A 15,558-nucleotide genomic window follows, 5' to 3' on the forward strand; every position below is an offset into this window, starting at 1 on the left:
TATATATATATATATATATGTATATGTATGTGTATGTGTGTATATATATACACACACAGTGTTGGAGAAAGTTACTCTTAAAAAAGTTAATATATTACAATATTGCGTTACTCCCTAATAAAGTAACAAATTGCGTTTAAAAATTAATACTTTTGCGTTATTTGCTTTATGTAATTTTTTAAGTACGAGCAGGGCTTGATTATTTTAAATATAAGACGTTCTACTTATAGCAAATGTAAAAGCCCTTTCACACCAAAAAGTGTAATCAACAAACCTCAATTAATTAATGTCTATGCGGTAGAATACCGGAAAAAAGGTTCACTACTCAATTAAAAAACAATGAAGCACAATTATTTGTCTGCAAGTCATTTTTTCTTATTAGTATGGCTGAAGTGAATCAGGTATACTGCTTTGAGGAATTATTTGTGATGCTGATGCTGACGACGGTGACCGTGGTGACGATGGCCATGATGATGTTCATGGTGATGGTGACCGTGGCTGCGGTTAGGGAGGTGAGAGTGATGATGCCCGTGGTGGCTGTGGTGATGGCTTCTCCTGTGATGATGACCACCATGCTCACGACGTCTGTGATCATGATGTGAATGCACAATCACCTTTGATTCAACCATCGATCGTTCTTCCTGAGTGATGCTCGCACATGTGGAGTTATAGAAGACGTCCACATCTATGAAGACAACTCCTATGCCACCAAAGCCTTTCCGGAGCACCTGGATATTAACAAATCCAACATCATCGTCTGATTATCCATCTAGTAGTTTACATTTCTACACTATGTCACTGCTTTAAAACTACACTTCACTTACCTCTTCTACAAGACTTTGCTCATTTGAGAGACTTGTTAAAGTAATGAACTGCTCTTGTCCACTTTTAATGGCCTGACACACCTGAAAGGATAAGCGTTTCAGATGATTAAACAATTTCGCCTAAGCTCTCCCCGAGGAAGCTTATAATTAATGCTAAGCTAATACTTTCCGCGGTTATAGCGTACCCATTCGCCCATGTATAAGCCCAAAACGTGGATGTGATCCTTCCTTCCTGTCTCTGTATTCATGTCATCATGCTTGAGGTGATCTCTGTGGCGATGCCTTCGACGTGACCGCCGTTGAAAAGCCGGCATTGCAAGATTGAGCTTTTGCAGGTCAACTTGCTGGTCCTGCCAGTGCTGGACTGTTTTGTTCTATAAAGGAAAAGTAATATGAGGTTAAGCCAGAGTTAGAATGCTAACGGATAAATACGATATAACCACATATGACAGGGCAATGCCCTGGCTGGTTCTCGAAAAACATTCTTATGAAGTTTTCAAGAATTATAGATGCTACAGAAGTTTTACCGAACAAAAAATGTTTCTTCTTTTGAAGTAGTTTTAATGGTTTTAGGCCTATAAGTTGTATTATTCCCGGACCATCAAAAGATGTGGATGCAGGAATACATCTTACTAGAGTTAATCACATTATGTGAGCTGCATTTTGTAGGCCAGTCAGTTAGCAAATTAGTTAGCATATCCATCGTCCTGAAGCGTTAGATGCCTGCAATAAGTTCTGTGGTGAACACAAACTATATTTTGTATCCTACATAAAATACACAGTAGCTAGTGATTTTCTGGAGAGCTTTTGCTCGCCTTTAAAAAGGCAGTTGCTAACATGTTGCTAAAATGTAGCTAAATGGGACATTTAACATCAAACCAAACAGGTAAAGTTAACTTAACTAGCCCACTTGTGTGATCAGGAAAAATGTTTTTAAATAAATACTCTAAAAGAGTTGTCTGAAGCTTAATGGTGTTAATGTTGAAGTCATGTGACCGCGGTGTAGTTTGCTTACAGTCTGCGTTTAGCTTTTCACTTCTGGTGATTGTACTTGGGCTGAAACATTCAGAAAAGTTATTTGCAGTAATCTAAAAGCCAGTGTAAAAATTCTACAAACATGCACCTTTGTCTGTGGAAGGATAATGGTTTTATTAATACCATTACACTTTATTTGCTCTGTTTTATGTAGTGGATGCTTATTATGTATACGGAATAACCGTAAGCCCTGTGAAGCCGTGGTTTACAGTGAATTTATAACAGCTAAGGGGTTTTGTTAAAATAAGACTGACTTGGGGCTTATTGCTTTATTGGATCTTTGTTGAGCGAACCAGGGCGATGCTAATATCCAAAAACATGTCATCCTTGAGGCATTCAATGAATTTTAAAGCCAGCGAATGAAAACCGATCGCAATAAATTGTAAGAAATTTGAGCAATTTACAATGTGCAGCTCATCCTTGTCGAGATCGGCAGGCAGAACGGAGATGAAGTCCACATACCTTTTGAAAGGAAAGAAACGGTCAAGTACATGAAATAAGCCAGAACAGCAAGTGCAATATGAACAGTACGTAGGAACGAGACTCACTGTGAAAGTGTTTGCTCATAAGTGACTGCACTGTGCTCTACAGGCTCTAGTACAGACACTGACAGAAGTACAGGCTGGGTTTCTTTTTCAAACGCACCTTTTAGACTCTACCAACAAAATTGAAGCTTGTAAATAAAAATACACTTTGTTATTATTAAAGCGAAACACACCTGAATGTAATAATCCTTACCTTCATCAAATTTGTGAATAGCTCTGTGCTTCTGCTGGATTCATCAGAAGAAGGGCCATCCAGCCAAGTCACGTCCAGACCGTCTAAACTCTTGTCCTTTAAGTATGTCAATACCGTTTGAACAAAAGTCTCAACACCGGCCTCATTAGCAGACATCAGCTCCAACCTAAACAATGGCAAATTTAGTCAGATGTCAATATACTGTCAGTATGCTATGGTGGATTTTTAATGAGTTTTCAGAGATTCTATTCATTGATAAGTACATGAAAAATGTGGTAAAAAACAATAATGATTTTTTTTTTTTTTTTTTTTTGTACCTTGATGATTTGACCTCCAAGCCAAGTAAAATCTTCAAAGCTGGATTTCTATGGAAGGTTACATATATTTAGTAACACATATACTTTGTGTGTAATATATGATTAAAGATTAAATATTGTATTATGTTTAAATATTACTTGATGTGTGTGTGTATGTGTGTGAGTGTGTTTGTGTGAAACACACACACACATCAAATAATAATAAAAAAAATATATTTTTACAAATGTTTTAATATTAGCAGTTCAGTTTAGCTCAAGGTTAATAATCTTAACTAAAACTAAAGCTCAAACTAAAGCAATACATTAATTGAATTTATTCATTATTAATTGAAATTAAATAGCCATTAACTGTAATGAAAACGTAAAAAATAACTTATTGACTGACTTATTGAAGTTCTGAAATGACAAAAATGACCGCTAAATGAAATACGTATTTCCATATTTAAAAATAAAAAACGTTACAAAAACACAAAACAACAAAATCACCAACAAAAACAATTATTATTTGAAAAAGTCGAAGAACGATCAAAAATCAGACCTCTCCTTCATCTTTCTAAGTGTATCACTGTCATTTTCCGACAAGCTTTGGAGGTAAAGGTCGTCATCGATGGAGGTCAAGGGGAGGATGATGTGAGAGCACGGCCCCTCGCGAGTGCACTGAGTTAAAACATCAGGATAGCATGTCAGTCTGTAACTCCTCTGGGCACCTGAGACGTAAGAGCGAGAGAAAACTTCAGCCTTGTGTTCTTCCTCTCGCTCCGAGTGCCTTCAGCAGCAGCCTGAGCTTACTGTTTTGCTTGTTCTCAATTCAGCATCTGTGTGTTTGTGCCACACACCAGCATCGCAAATGCAATATTCTCCTTGAGAGACTGCTGAATGAAATTTTAAACGGGTTGAAAGCGGACTTACCGACTGAAATTAGCAGGCAAAGGAACGCAAAAGCTGAAAAACGATAGAAAAATCCTTATTAATAACGTGATGCAATGTCAGACTCGAGAGCTCTACAAAAAAATGTTAAGAAAGTATTTTGTGGCGGTTGTTTTTTTAGTTCAGTTTAGTACATCTGCGGTTGTTTCAGCAGCGGAAACCTAAATGAAAAGCCACATCCTGATGTGTAGCAGTTGTTACAGATAATGGCATAAATGCAACACATGAAATGCTTTTCATGCATGCACACAGTTGACTGCGCAACAACATCAATATCTACGTCAGATATTAATATACACTATCGTTTTAGGGTTGGTGAGTTTTGAGTTTTTGAAAGAAATCTCGCGCTCACCAAGACTGCCTTTATTTCATCCAAAATACAGTCTTGTTAAATATTATTACAAATTAAAAAAAAAACAAGAAACATTTATGCTGCTTAATATTTTAATGGGAACCATGATGCATTATTGAATATATATCTTATAAGAAAATAGCAGATAATTAAAGGCATTTTCACGATGGTTTGTAGATCAGAAATATGAAATAATGCACTGAATACTTGCCTCTGATGAGCGGCATTGTTCCTGAAGAAGTCAGTAGCTGCTGTGTTGTCTGATAAAGGCAGACTATATATTATACACATAGAGACACCACTTCCTGTGTCAACACTGGCCCCACATTTCCCCCGTCAGCTTCACATTTTGCTGATGAGAAGCCCACATCCTGATAACAGGCCTGTGCCATCCTTCCACACATACTATTAAAACTATGCCGAACAAACTGAATTAAAGCTTTTAAAAGTACATTTCCTGGCAATCGATTTCTGATTCAAGGAACACAGCAGTTCACCCAAAAATCGAAAATGTACGCACCACATGTCATCCAAAATGTAGATTCTGTTTCTTCATTGGAAGAGATTTGCAGACATTTAGCATTGAATGCATTGCTTTCTCTTCAGAAAAGCAATACTGTGAATAGAGGGTTTGTATTTTAGGCGGGAACAATGTTTTAAAGTTGAAATTCTTTACACGCATGCATGAATTATTCTGATGTTTTTATTAGTTGTTTGAGTAATATCATGCAACAAAAAGTCTCCAGATCTGTTCAGATGAAGAAACAAACTTGCCTGTATACTATTACTACAATACTATTAGAGCCGAAATAACTTTTATTAACAGATTTCCATACGAATACGAGTCATTTAAACGCAGGTATGTTAAAAAATGATAAAGGCATGATATTTTAAGCAGTACTTACGTTTGAGAAATGTAGCTTTTTACACTTAATTGTGATTTAAGCAGACTTGACGGACCCACCACATTCAAGGACGCCTGCTTAGACCAGATGGGCTTAAAGACTGTGATCCTCTTCCTCATTCTAGATTAAGCTTTGTGTTTTATCCAGCTTAAAAGCATATCGCCACCTCTTGAAAAGGAGTGCATGTCTGTTTCAGTCAGTATATAGATCTTTTTACAATTTAGTAACGATATATAATATATATATAATGTCGAAGCTGTTATTTCAGGGTAGTAAAAGAATATTATTGCACTGCTGCCCCTTGCTGGCGACAAAGTGTTCAAACATACAGCCACAAACTTCATATCACTGCGTACATCAAGAAAGGCCACTCTCCAACGTGAAACGTTAAGTAAACACACAAGATCTGCGGGATAGATTTAAACAACAGTACTTTAATCTTCTTCAAATGTCCCAATGTAACTCATACTGTGCAAAGTTTTAAGCTGCAGGTAGTGTAACTGTAACCAGTGATGAATCTGCATATAGCTGGCTAAAAGCATTATGGTACAAAACTGCTTTACACACATGCTATAAAGTGAAATGTTGGTAAAAGTTTTTGAAGGTGACCCCTTCTACTCATTAAAACACTTACAACATTTCTATGCAATCTAGTGCAAAGTAATGCGTTTGTTACTTTTCGGCTACTAAAAATGAATGGTTTTTCAAAAGTCTTCCGAAATGTATTCATTTTTATTCATTTAATTATGTCTGTTTCTCTTATAAAGTTATTATATGAGGGGTTTTTTGACTATAAAAATTGGGATTTAAATGACATGACGGTGAATAAATGACTGATCCTTCAACATCCGAAAATGACAACAAACCAGACCACACTTAATATCCGCTCAACACACACAGAGACGGAGCGCTCGTCCCTCAAACAAACAAAACATACACTTTAAAACATAAACGCTTGTTTTATCGGATAGAATATCTTGAAGAAAAACTATCCAGAAATAACATTTCACATGATAACGTAAGCATTTAAAAATATTGTGAATTCAGCTCATGGTTTTAATACAATTTAGTGCTGATACGTAACTAAAAACATCTGAGGACTGAGCGCCATTCATTCAGTTGCTCAATCACCCCCCACTAGTGGCAAAGAGAGGAACTGCATAATGATAGTGAACCAATGGTAAAATTCGGAAAGAAAAAACTACCCACACTGCAAAGGATTTGCTATGCATATAAAGGAAGTATGCAAAACAGAATGCATTACGCACCAATAAACCTAGAATGCTACATTGTCACATTTCAGTGAGTAATAATGTATGGCTTTTAGCAGTCGGAGTCAACATAATAAAAAGGGCTGATATTATTATGGCTCAACGTGTTGGTAATGGAAAGCCAGGCGCACTTCACTGGGACCGTCCTGTGCATATTTTCATATTTCATATGCATCATAGTATACATTGAACAGAAAACTTCATTAAAAATATTACTGTGTTTACTGTATTTATGACCCTTTCGTAAATTAAAAACTAATTTTAACTTAACTTTAAAATGCTAGTATGCAGTTCCAAACGCAGCCAAAAGAAATCACATATGGCAAATAATAAAGAACACTATCTATATCTGAAAGGTCGATTCCACCATCGCTGGCTGAGACCAATAAAGCTGTGCTAATCCTTCATCGTACACCCATTCATTAAAAAAAAAAAAAAAAAGTACAAAAATTGTACCATGTCATTACAGCACTCTTCAAAGTAAAACTTTTAGAGTATGTTCTTCTAAATTAAGAATGCATGTGACACCCCTGTAAAGGGGTAGAGACAAGGTCTACTGCCCAATGACAAGCAGTCGCACCCCTGAAGGTACATTTTTGCACTTTTTTTTCTGACAGGGAAGGAAAGCCTTCCTTTCACATCTGACATTTGGAGAGAAGTTGCCCTGAGTGAAGTAACAACTACCTGCGACCACAATCTAGTGTATCCACTTCCTTCGACACAACTGCCACATCTTTGACCGATGTCGATGTAAAACCTCCAATTAACTCAAAAAAGACAAAAAGAGGCAGATCGCAGACATTCACTGACTTCTTGCTCCAGGGCCTGGATCTGTGGCAAGGAGGGGCTGAGATTTGAGTCTTTTCTTTGAAAGCAAGGAGGCCGTAAGACGGTTTTAAAAAGGAGATCCATCCATCCTTCCATCTCCGCATTGGCAGGTGAAGCCACCGACTGGCAGCTACAAATCTATTACAGATGGAGGAGCCAATCAAAAGTCACTGAGGATGCTGATGTCAGCAAACTCCTGGCGGTAGCGGTAGGAGTACATGCCCAGAAGAAAGGCCCATTTGAGAGTCATGAAGCTCCACACGGCCGATAGATAGAAGCTCTTTGGGTCAGTTATTGCTGAGGACAAAAACAAACAGAATGAACATCGGACATTTTAAACATGCATTTTTAGCGTTTTATTAGAATGAGCTGTCCATGTGAAGGTACTTACACTGCTTTTCTATAACAGCCAAAGCTATGAAGGTGGCAAAAGCAGCAATAGCCAGGAGGGAGAAGACCGAACTAACAAACATGAAGAACTTGAGTCCCTTCAGCCAAGTGCGCCAGTAGTCCTGAATGTACATAATGTGGGTGACCAATGCCCAGAGTGCCAGAACTCCTGGAAGTTTAAAACAATAACATAGACACATATAGAACAAATAGGTGAACACTGTTAAAATAAATAAATAAATAATAATAATAATAATAATAATAATAATAATAAAATGACAGAATTAAATATATAAAAATGTACTGGCAATTGTTTTACATTATCTAATAGGTTAATGGACATTTATGTTAGCCATAAAACACAAATGTTAAATACAGATAAAACACCTGTAAAATATAATCTGTATCATTAGTTTAACCAAAAGGAGTACGCAAAAACTGCTCATTCAATTAGTTGAATAAAATACGCTATTTAATTATTTATCATCATACACTATTTGTTTAACATTGTAGATAAATAGATGGATAGAAAGATAACTCGGAAACCTATTATGTATATAAATACAATACATACATACATACATATATATAAAAATCTCCATATTTATGGGCGATTATTTCCAACGATATTTTACGAAGATAACTTAAAAATACATAAAGTAATCACCCAATCACCTCTCTATTGAAATAACAAACCATACACTGCACAGCCTGCAAACTCTAACAGCAAGATCCCACAATAATAATACCTAAATAAAAAGCATAACAGTACAACAAAAAGGGTGTAACGCGTCTATATTGGACAACGGATCTGCAAAGAAACCGTCGGTGGCCTCGAGTTTATTTCCAGACCTGATAATCCGCCCATCGCCGCCGTCCATGGCTGCTTATAAACCACATTCCACACGATAAACGACGAAAATCCCACCGACATGCCGAACATGGCGTAACCCACACTGATGTAGATCCTGTTTGGACCCATTGATGGTGTATAAAGTAGCACAGTAAAGCTGTGACAAGTAGCTGAAGAGAAAGATTACACCATCGATGAGAGATTATGTAATGCAGCGCTGCTTATTCGTAAACACGACTGCACGACCCGGAAGAGCTCCCCGGTATCACCATGGCAACAATCAACAACCTCACAGTTGTGGACGTTTGAACCAGATATATATATATATACATATATATATATATATATATATATATATATATATATATATATATATATATATATACACACACACTACCGGTCATGTTTTTTAAAAGGATTGTCTTCTGCTCACCAAGCCTGCATTTATTTGTTCCAAAACACAGCATAAGCAGTAATATCGTGAATTGTAAAATACTTCGATTTAGAACTATTTAAAATAACGGCTATCTATTTGAATATAATTATAATCTCAATTAATTCCTGCGATCTACATTTTCAAAATCATCACTCCAGCCTTCAGTGTCACATGACCTTTCAGAAATCATTCTAATATGCTGATTTGCTGTTCAAGAAACATTTATTAGTAGTAGCATCATCATATAATAAGCTATTTAAGACAGCTGAGTATAATTTTCAGGATGAATAGAAACATCCAAAGATCATTAGAATTATTAGTATTATTTAGCAAGGATCTGTGAGGATAAAGTGATGATTAAGACGTTTATAATGTTAATGCTCAAAAGATTTCAGTTTCAGATAAATGTTATTTTGTTCATTTCGTCTTGAACTCGAAACCTTGTACTCAGCTTTTTTTCAACATAATATAATAATAATAATAATAATAATAATAATAATAATAATAAATGTTTTGAGGAGCAAATCGGAATATTAGAATGATTTGAAAGATCATGTGACTGAATTAATGTTGCTAAATATTCTGCTTTGTAATCACAGAAATAAAATACATTTAAAAATATATTCAAATAGAAAATAGTTATTTTACATAGTAAAAATATTTCAAGAATTTTCAAATAAATACAGGCTTGATGAGCAGAATAGACTTATTAAAAAAAAAAATAAAATAATATATATAAAAAAATATATATATATATATATATATATATATATATATATATATATATATATATATATATATATATATATATATATATATATATATATAAGTCTTACTGTTTAAAAACTTTGGACTGGTAGTGTAGGTTGTAAAAGCTGGCGGGAACAGAACAGGCGTTAAATTCCAGAACAGAATAAAAGAAATGCTGCACCCTAAATGTATCGGCATGACATCATTCACAACTTGTTCCTTGCAAGCTTTATTGTCCTTGAAGCATATGAATGCACAAAGAACAAATGACATGCTTTTGGGTACGATATATAAACTACAATTACATAAAATACAATTACAAAATGTGATAGTGTATGGCGCATGACAGCATATAACTACAAACAGCACAGAACATAGAGAGGTATATTAACATTATCCAAAAAAGTGTTTTTTTTTATCTCAGCATCTGTCTGGTTATGTGTCATGAGCACACATAACCAGACAGATGCTGATGCCCAAGTAAACAGAATGAAAGTCCAGAGAGGACTGAACCAAATCAGGAGGCCACAGATGTACTTTGGCCCCGTTTCCCCCGGTCACTGTCGAGAACTGAAATACCGTGGGATTCACTTTAATTCAAGGAAATGGAAGACAACAAGTGTCATCAATCTTCAAGACACACCTTCGTAGCCAGCCTTCATGAAATGAAAACGAAGCCACATTTCGTGCGACCAATCGGAGCGCGGCAGGAAACCGGCAACTTCAGAGATTCAAATTAGATCAACACTCGGTGGTTTCCTCTGTATGCTTCACAGACAGACATAAAGAGATTAAAGATCGATAGAGAGAAAGAAAGAAGTCATATAGAGACGGACGCAGTGCAAGACGCTCACCTGGAAGACAAGAAAGCCAAGACTGTTCTGACTGGCACTGAAGAAAACTATTACTATACGGACAGCATCATCTCGAGACGGACCAGACATACTGGTAAGTGTGTTTATGAAATCTATCACCAGCAGATGAAAGAATGCCATCTACCTGATCTGATCCTGAAAATGACTTTAATTAGATGTATATACATATATTCTTTTTTTACATATAGATTTATACATATAGATTTTTGAAATAAACTAATTATAAATCTGAAACAAAATTAAAAAAAAATACCATTTCACATTTTCTCATGTAACTGACAGTGCTGCTAAAAAAAGCAAGATTTTATTTCACTGTAAATGTAACAAAATATATATAATATTTAGAATATAATTCATGATAAAAAATATATTTATGATTCATTATTTTTTTATTTTTTATTATAATAAATATCGATTAAAATACATTTTACAAGAAAATACTTTTTTTAGTTTTTTTTACTCTAAATTCCATGTTTAATAATAATAACAATATTTTTAAATGCTAAAACATCCATTATAATTGTATTTGATAATGAATTAATTAATTCAACTAATACATTTATTTCTATGAAAATCTCTAACACTGAAGCTAAACCTCTCTCGTGCTGTCTGTACACCATCGGACACAGTCCCATTTTTATTTGTCAGGAACCCATGAATATTCAACATTTATGTACAAACAGTTTGAACTCGTTGCCTAAAAAGTTGCCTACAGTGTGCTTTTTTTTCAAATGCTCAAAAATACTCAAATAACTTTTGGAAATTCTGCGGGCATGTGATTCACAAGCGGTGGGTGACAAGCGAGTGTGAGAAGGTGAGTTGTGAATTTACAGAAGCCCCCAAGTAGCAGACAGGAAGTTACACGGGTTCATGTGGGTGAGGAGGTGTGCATTTAAAACATCTCTCTCTTTTCTCCATCTCCCCCCCCCCTGAGTGCTTTCAGCACTTCATATTTTACTGGACTTCCAATATAAACGATATTTCCTTCCTCCGCGGGTAATAGAGATCCTCTCTTTTTTTTTTAAGAAACAGGCTGTTAGTTGGGAAGGAAAAGGTGATTTGGAAAGACAGTATTTATGTGCATGTGAAATCTCATAATGTTCTGAAATTACAAAGGGATGGAAACAAAGCTTGAGATTCCAGTTAACTAGACATTAAAGTGCGCGATTTTTGTTTCATTTCAAACTGTTGCATTGCGTTGGGAATCCACAGGGAGCTGAAGATTGATTGCAAAAGGCTGTGATTTGCTGCAGGAAGTCCTACACCCTTTCCCAGAGGAACCGTGTGCTTGTTTTCTTCTCTGTGGTGTGATTTCTTTTCTCTCTCTATAGAAATGCAGCAGCGCTCTGCTAGTTAAAACTAGTTATTTGTGACATTCTGGATATTTTATGGAAATGTGAAATACTTAGATTTTTGGAACGCTGTCACAAAATGTAATAGCTGTAGATGCACACTAGAGAGCAAGCTAAGTCTACTACTGTTCATCCTTTGAGTTGTGGATTTGGACAAAGTAACCCTAGATATGAAACTTTGGCCAATAACATATTTTTTTCAATGCTACTTTTAAAATGTTTTGCCTGGCATAACAATCTGGTGAAAATATTCTCATATTTAAATATAAGGAGGCAAACGTTTTTATAATAATAGTGCTTTAAAAACTACTAATTGCTATTAATCTTATCCTAAATAACATTTATTATATATATATATATATATATATATATATATATATATATATATATATATATATATATATATATATATATATATATATATATATAAAAATACACAACCATGCATGTATATATTTATTTAAAAATATGTTACGTTTATGTGTGTGTATTTATATATACGTGATAAATATACATAGTACACACAGATATATTATGTAAACAAAAGCTTGTATTAATCGTGATTAATCATTATAATAAAATATATTTAACAATAAAGATTTAAATATGTTAAATAATAATACATAAGTTTATATATAAATATATTATATATGATTTAAATATGTTAAATAATAATACATAAGTTTTTATTTATATATATATATATATATATATATATATATATATATATATATATATATATATATATATATATATATTTAAATATATACCAAGAAAATCTTTTTTACAAGAGTGACTTGGCCAACACAGGCAACAGTACAAATAATTACACAAAAGAGTACACAAAAACAATAGGATATATAATGTATACACTAAATTTTTCCACTGTATTAAGTATAAGGCTTTGCAAAACAGTTCTTCCACCTGTCCAATAACTGTGTTTTTTATAAACTATTGCCTGTGTGAGTCAATCTTAATCTAAAAAACAATGGTTAAAATGTTCTCAGTGTAGCAAGTTCCTATCCTAAAAGGCATCTATATCTTTACATCTACACTGCACGCAGACACAGGCCGACCGTCGAGAGAAAACAGCGGCAGACAAAGCGTCCCTATCTGATCTGAGCGCTTCTCATCTGATACAAACTACATGTTCAAATGCCTTGTGAGGGTCACATGCAGGAGCACTGCATTTCTGAGTTCTGTCACTGGCACCGGTTTTGTCACAGGCAACCACTGACACACACAAACACACAGGAATACACTTTCACAGACTCACACACAGCTAAAAGGAGTGATTGTGGATCTTCTTACTCTCCTTTGCATCGCTGGGCCTTAGGCTTTGTATCATTAGCTGCTGTGGAGCGCGGCGTACATGGAGGATATACATGCCAGAATGCTTTCGTTCTTTAAACAGATCTTCTCTCCTAAGAAGAAAAACAGATTCGGTAAGACAAAACTAATATTGTACTCTGGAAGTGAATGCCCGTTTTGCGAGTTTTAGAACTCATGATCAGAGTTTGCGAATATCAGATCTCATAGTCTTTGTTGTTTCTGTGGACACACAAACGCATGCCTCAATACTAGTGCGTATGGCACTTTCCAAAAACAGAAGGACTGAAAATCAACCAGAAAAGAGATTAAATATCCAACGAAAAGAGGCACTTAAGCTTTAAAAAATACTGCCCATCAACCTTGCGAGATCAAACTAATATAATATAAGCTGGTTTATGTCTTAATAGTTCATTGCTTTATATGAGGTGTGACGTTTTTACAATTTTTAAGAAATATTGGCTATTCAAATCTCTGACTTGTGTGATTATGTAATCTCTATTTAATATTTTACAAAATGACAATGCATAAAATAAAATGTATTTATGCTTCCTGTAAATGCAAGAAAAAAAATTTATTTAAATTCGATAATTTTATATGCTTGTCTTCATTATACTTTTTGCACATTTTAAATTTATGTATTTTTATACACATGCATTAAAATACATTAAAATGCATTAATAGATAGATAGATAGATAGATAGATAGATAGATAGATAGATAGATAGATAGATAGATAGATAGATAGATTCAAGGGATTTGAGCCTCTAAATCCTTTCAGTCACGGGACTTCAAAATGTACGATTCATGAAAAGTACCATACATTTCCAACTCACGCAACTGTAGGATAGAGCTCTGTCTCAAGCTGAAACACTGCTTTGCTTCAGCAGTCGTTTCTGTTTTGGAGAGAGATGCTGTTTTTGTGAGTCTGTTGCCGCAGTGCTGACAGAGATAATAAACCCAGGACAACAGTTGAGAAATATTTCTGGGGCCCTTGCGGAGGAGCCAAAACAGGGACTCGCTTCCAAAAAATGTGCTAATTCAAAGTCTCTTTGCAACCTCCTAATTACATCATATTACGCGTAATCATTAGGAGTTTAGCATATTATCACATAATTTAGCTTCTAACTCATTTTTATCTGTGAGACCTCTCATAAACGCTTGCAGCTTGGATTGCAAACTGCTTTTTTGTTTGTTATATGCCGTGCTGTGTGTTTTGATCCCAAATCTGTAGTGATTAAGATACATATGTAAAAGAGAGGTGACTATATTGTATTTAGGCCAGCGTTTTAAACTGAGTGGAACTGCTTTGGCTAAAAAGTGGCTCAGTGTTGTTATATTTCAGTCCTCCAGAAAGGGAAGCCCGCTCTTCTGAAACAATAGCCGGGGTCTAAACAAGCATTATGTAATGTTCCCTGACCTCCAGCAGCATGGACATTCTCAGGGTGGGACATGTCTTCAAACTGTCCCCAACGTGACCTGTGGGTGGGGAGGATATACAGTACTGCACATTCAAATAAATGACATTCTTTTCTTTTAAAAAAGATTATACGTTTAATAAATAATGTTAGTGTGGGACACTAAGGCTAATATAAGCTAATATGCTGTTCCGATCCTCGTGAGCTGTTCACCCTGGCATCATCTTTTGGCAGTGTTGCTGTAAATAACAGACAGCTAAATATGCTGACTTTTACGATAACCTGTTTAAGCTCAAATCTAAGACAGCACTGCATATAATCAAGGATAAGGCTGCCTGTGACAAGCCTGTTGCGAAACCCGATGGCGGACAGAGACAATGAAAATATGTTTTTGCCTATATTTGTTTTCAAATGATAGATATTAAAATTATTACTTTTACTTGTTTATAAATATATATTTGCATATTAAGTATATATAATACAATTTAAAAAATACAATTACAATAAATACAATTTTATTATAATTCAGAGGATTAGAATTTTTAAATGTGTGCATGTGGAGAGTAATGTATATATATATATATATATATATATATATATATATATATATATATATATATATATATATAGAGAGAGAGAGAGAGAGAGAGAGAGAGAGAGAGAGAGAGAGAGAGAGAGAGAGAGAGAGAGAGAGAGAAGGGAGACTTTTGCATTCTTTTGTGATGCTTTGTTGCTTGTTGCTTGTTGCTTGTTTTGGGGGGTTGGCCCCAAAGACACTTGGCCAGTCTAAAACCATCAAATTTTTGCCCCTGATTAAGTTCTTTGTTGTTCTGGCAGTGTGTTTTCAGTCATTATCTTGCTGCATGATGAAGGATTTCCCAATACTTTTTGGTTGCATCTTTCTTTAAATTGGCATACAAAATGAGTTTTACATTTTACTGCTGCCATCATGTGTCGC

General features: G+C 34.9%; 3 protein-coding genes across 7 annotated transcripts in view; 1 reads left to right on the forward strand and 2 right to left on the reverse strand.

The window, feature by feature from the left end:
- hrct1 (histidine rich carboxyl terminus 1) lies at nt 1-5,377 on the reverse strand. 2 transcript variants are annotated; one of them, XM_043225098.1, is made up of 11 exons: nt 5,099-5,377; nt 4,405-4,453; nt 3,824-3,856; nt 3,453-3,621; nt 2,915-2,962; nt 2,598-2,763; nt 2,408-2,514; nt 2,264-2,321; nt 1,010-1,198; nt 825-905; nt 1-728 (listed from the first exon to the last, which is right to left on the reverse strand). In XM_043225098.1, the coding sequence occupies exons 2-11, from the start codon at nt 4,418-4,420 to the stop codon at nt 420-422; spliced, it is 1,176 nt and encodes a 391-aa protein (XP_043081033.1). In that variant the 5' UTR covers nt 4,421-4,453; nt 5,099-5,377; the 3' UTR covers nt 1-419. The 2 variants fall into 2 exon arrangements, with proteins under 2 accessions (XP_043081033.1, XP_043081034.1); XM_043225099.1 differs by lacking the exon at nt 5,099-5,377 and having other exon boundaries at nt 4,405-4,467.
- A 135-nt stretch (nt 5,378-5,512) lies between these two features.
- slc48a1a (solute carrier family 48 member 1a) lies at nt 5,513-13,273 on the reverse strand. Of its 2 annotated transcripts, none has more exons than XM_043225101.1 (3): nt 13,165-13,273; nt 7,589-7,756; nt 5,513-7,494 (listed from the first exon to the last, which is right to left on the reverse strand). In XM_043225101.1, exons 1-3 carry the CDS (start codon nt 13,238-13,240, stop codon nt 7,358-7,360), a joined length of 381 nt encoding a protein of 126 aa, XP_043081036.1. In that variant the 5' UTR covers nt 13,241-13,273; the 3' UTR covers nt 5,513-7,357. The 2 variants fall into 2 exon arrangements, with proteins under 2 accessions (XP_043081036.1, XP_043081035.1); XM_043225100.1 differs by lacking the exon at nt 13,165-13,273 and adding an exon at nt 8,440-8,720.
- Nucleotides 9,760-15,558, forward strand: part of rapgef3 (Rap guanine nucleotide exchange factor (GEF) 3) — a 33,621-nt gene continuing 27,822 nt past the window's right edge. Inside the window, exon 1 of one of the 3 annotated variants that reach the window (XM_043225097.1) lies at nt 9,760-10,574. Coding sequence is in view for 1 of the 3 variants with exons in the window: in XM_043225094.1 (XP_043081029.1) it covers nt 13,226-13,298 (73 nt within the window). In the remaining 2 variants the exon portion in view is untranslated. Of the gene's footprint in view, nt 10,575-13,159; nt 13,299-15,558 lie in introns of those variants that run through there. The other 2 variants (XM_043225096.1, XM_043225094.1) reach the window with 2 other exon arrangements.

The sequence above is a fragment of the Puntigrus tetrazona genome, chromosome 23 (genome assembly GCF_018831695.1).
Source record: "Puntigrus tetrazona isolate hp1 chromosome 23, ASM1883169v1, whole genome shotgun sequence".
Classification (NCBI taxonomy): Eukaryota; Metazoa; Chordata; class Actinopteri; order Cypriniformes; family Cyprinidae; genus Puntigrus; species Puntigrus tetrazona.

Coding starts and splice junctions, on each gene's coding strand:
- hrct1 (XM_043225098.1), bottom strand. Junction 1,199..2,263: donor ACAAGGATGAGCTGCACATT/GTAAATTGCTCA, acceptor TTTCCTTTATAG/AACAAAACAGTCCAGCACTG. Junction 906..1,009: donor GCTTATACATGGGCGAATGG/GTACGCTATAAC, acceptor TTATCCTTTCAG/GTGTGTCAGGCCATTAAAAG.
- slc48a1a (XM_043225100.1), bottom strand. CDS start 8,569: ATGGGTCCAAACAGGATCTACATCAGTGTGGGTTACGCCATGTTCGGC. Junction 7,757..8,439: donor GGCGATGGGCGGATTATCAG/GTCTGGAAATAA, acceptor TTAAACTTCCAG/GAGTTCTGGCACTCTGGGCA. Junction 7,495..7,588: donor GGCTGTTATAGAAAAGCAGT/GTAAGTACCTTC, acceptor TTTTGTCCTCAG/CAATAACTGACCCAAAGAGC.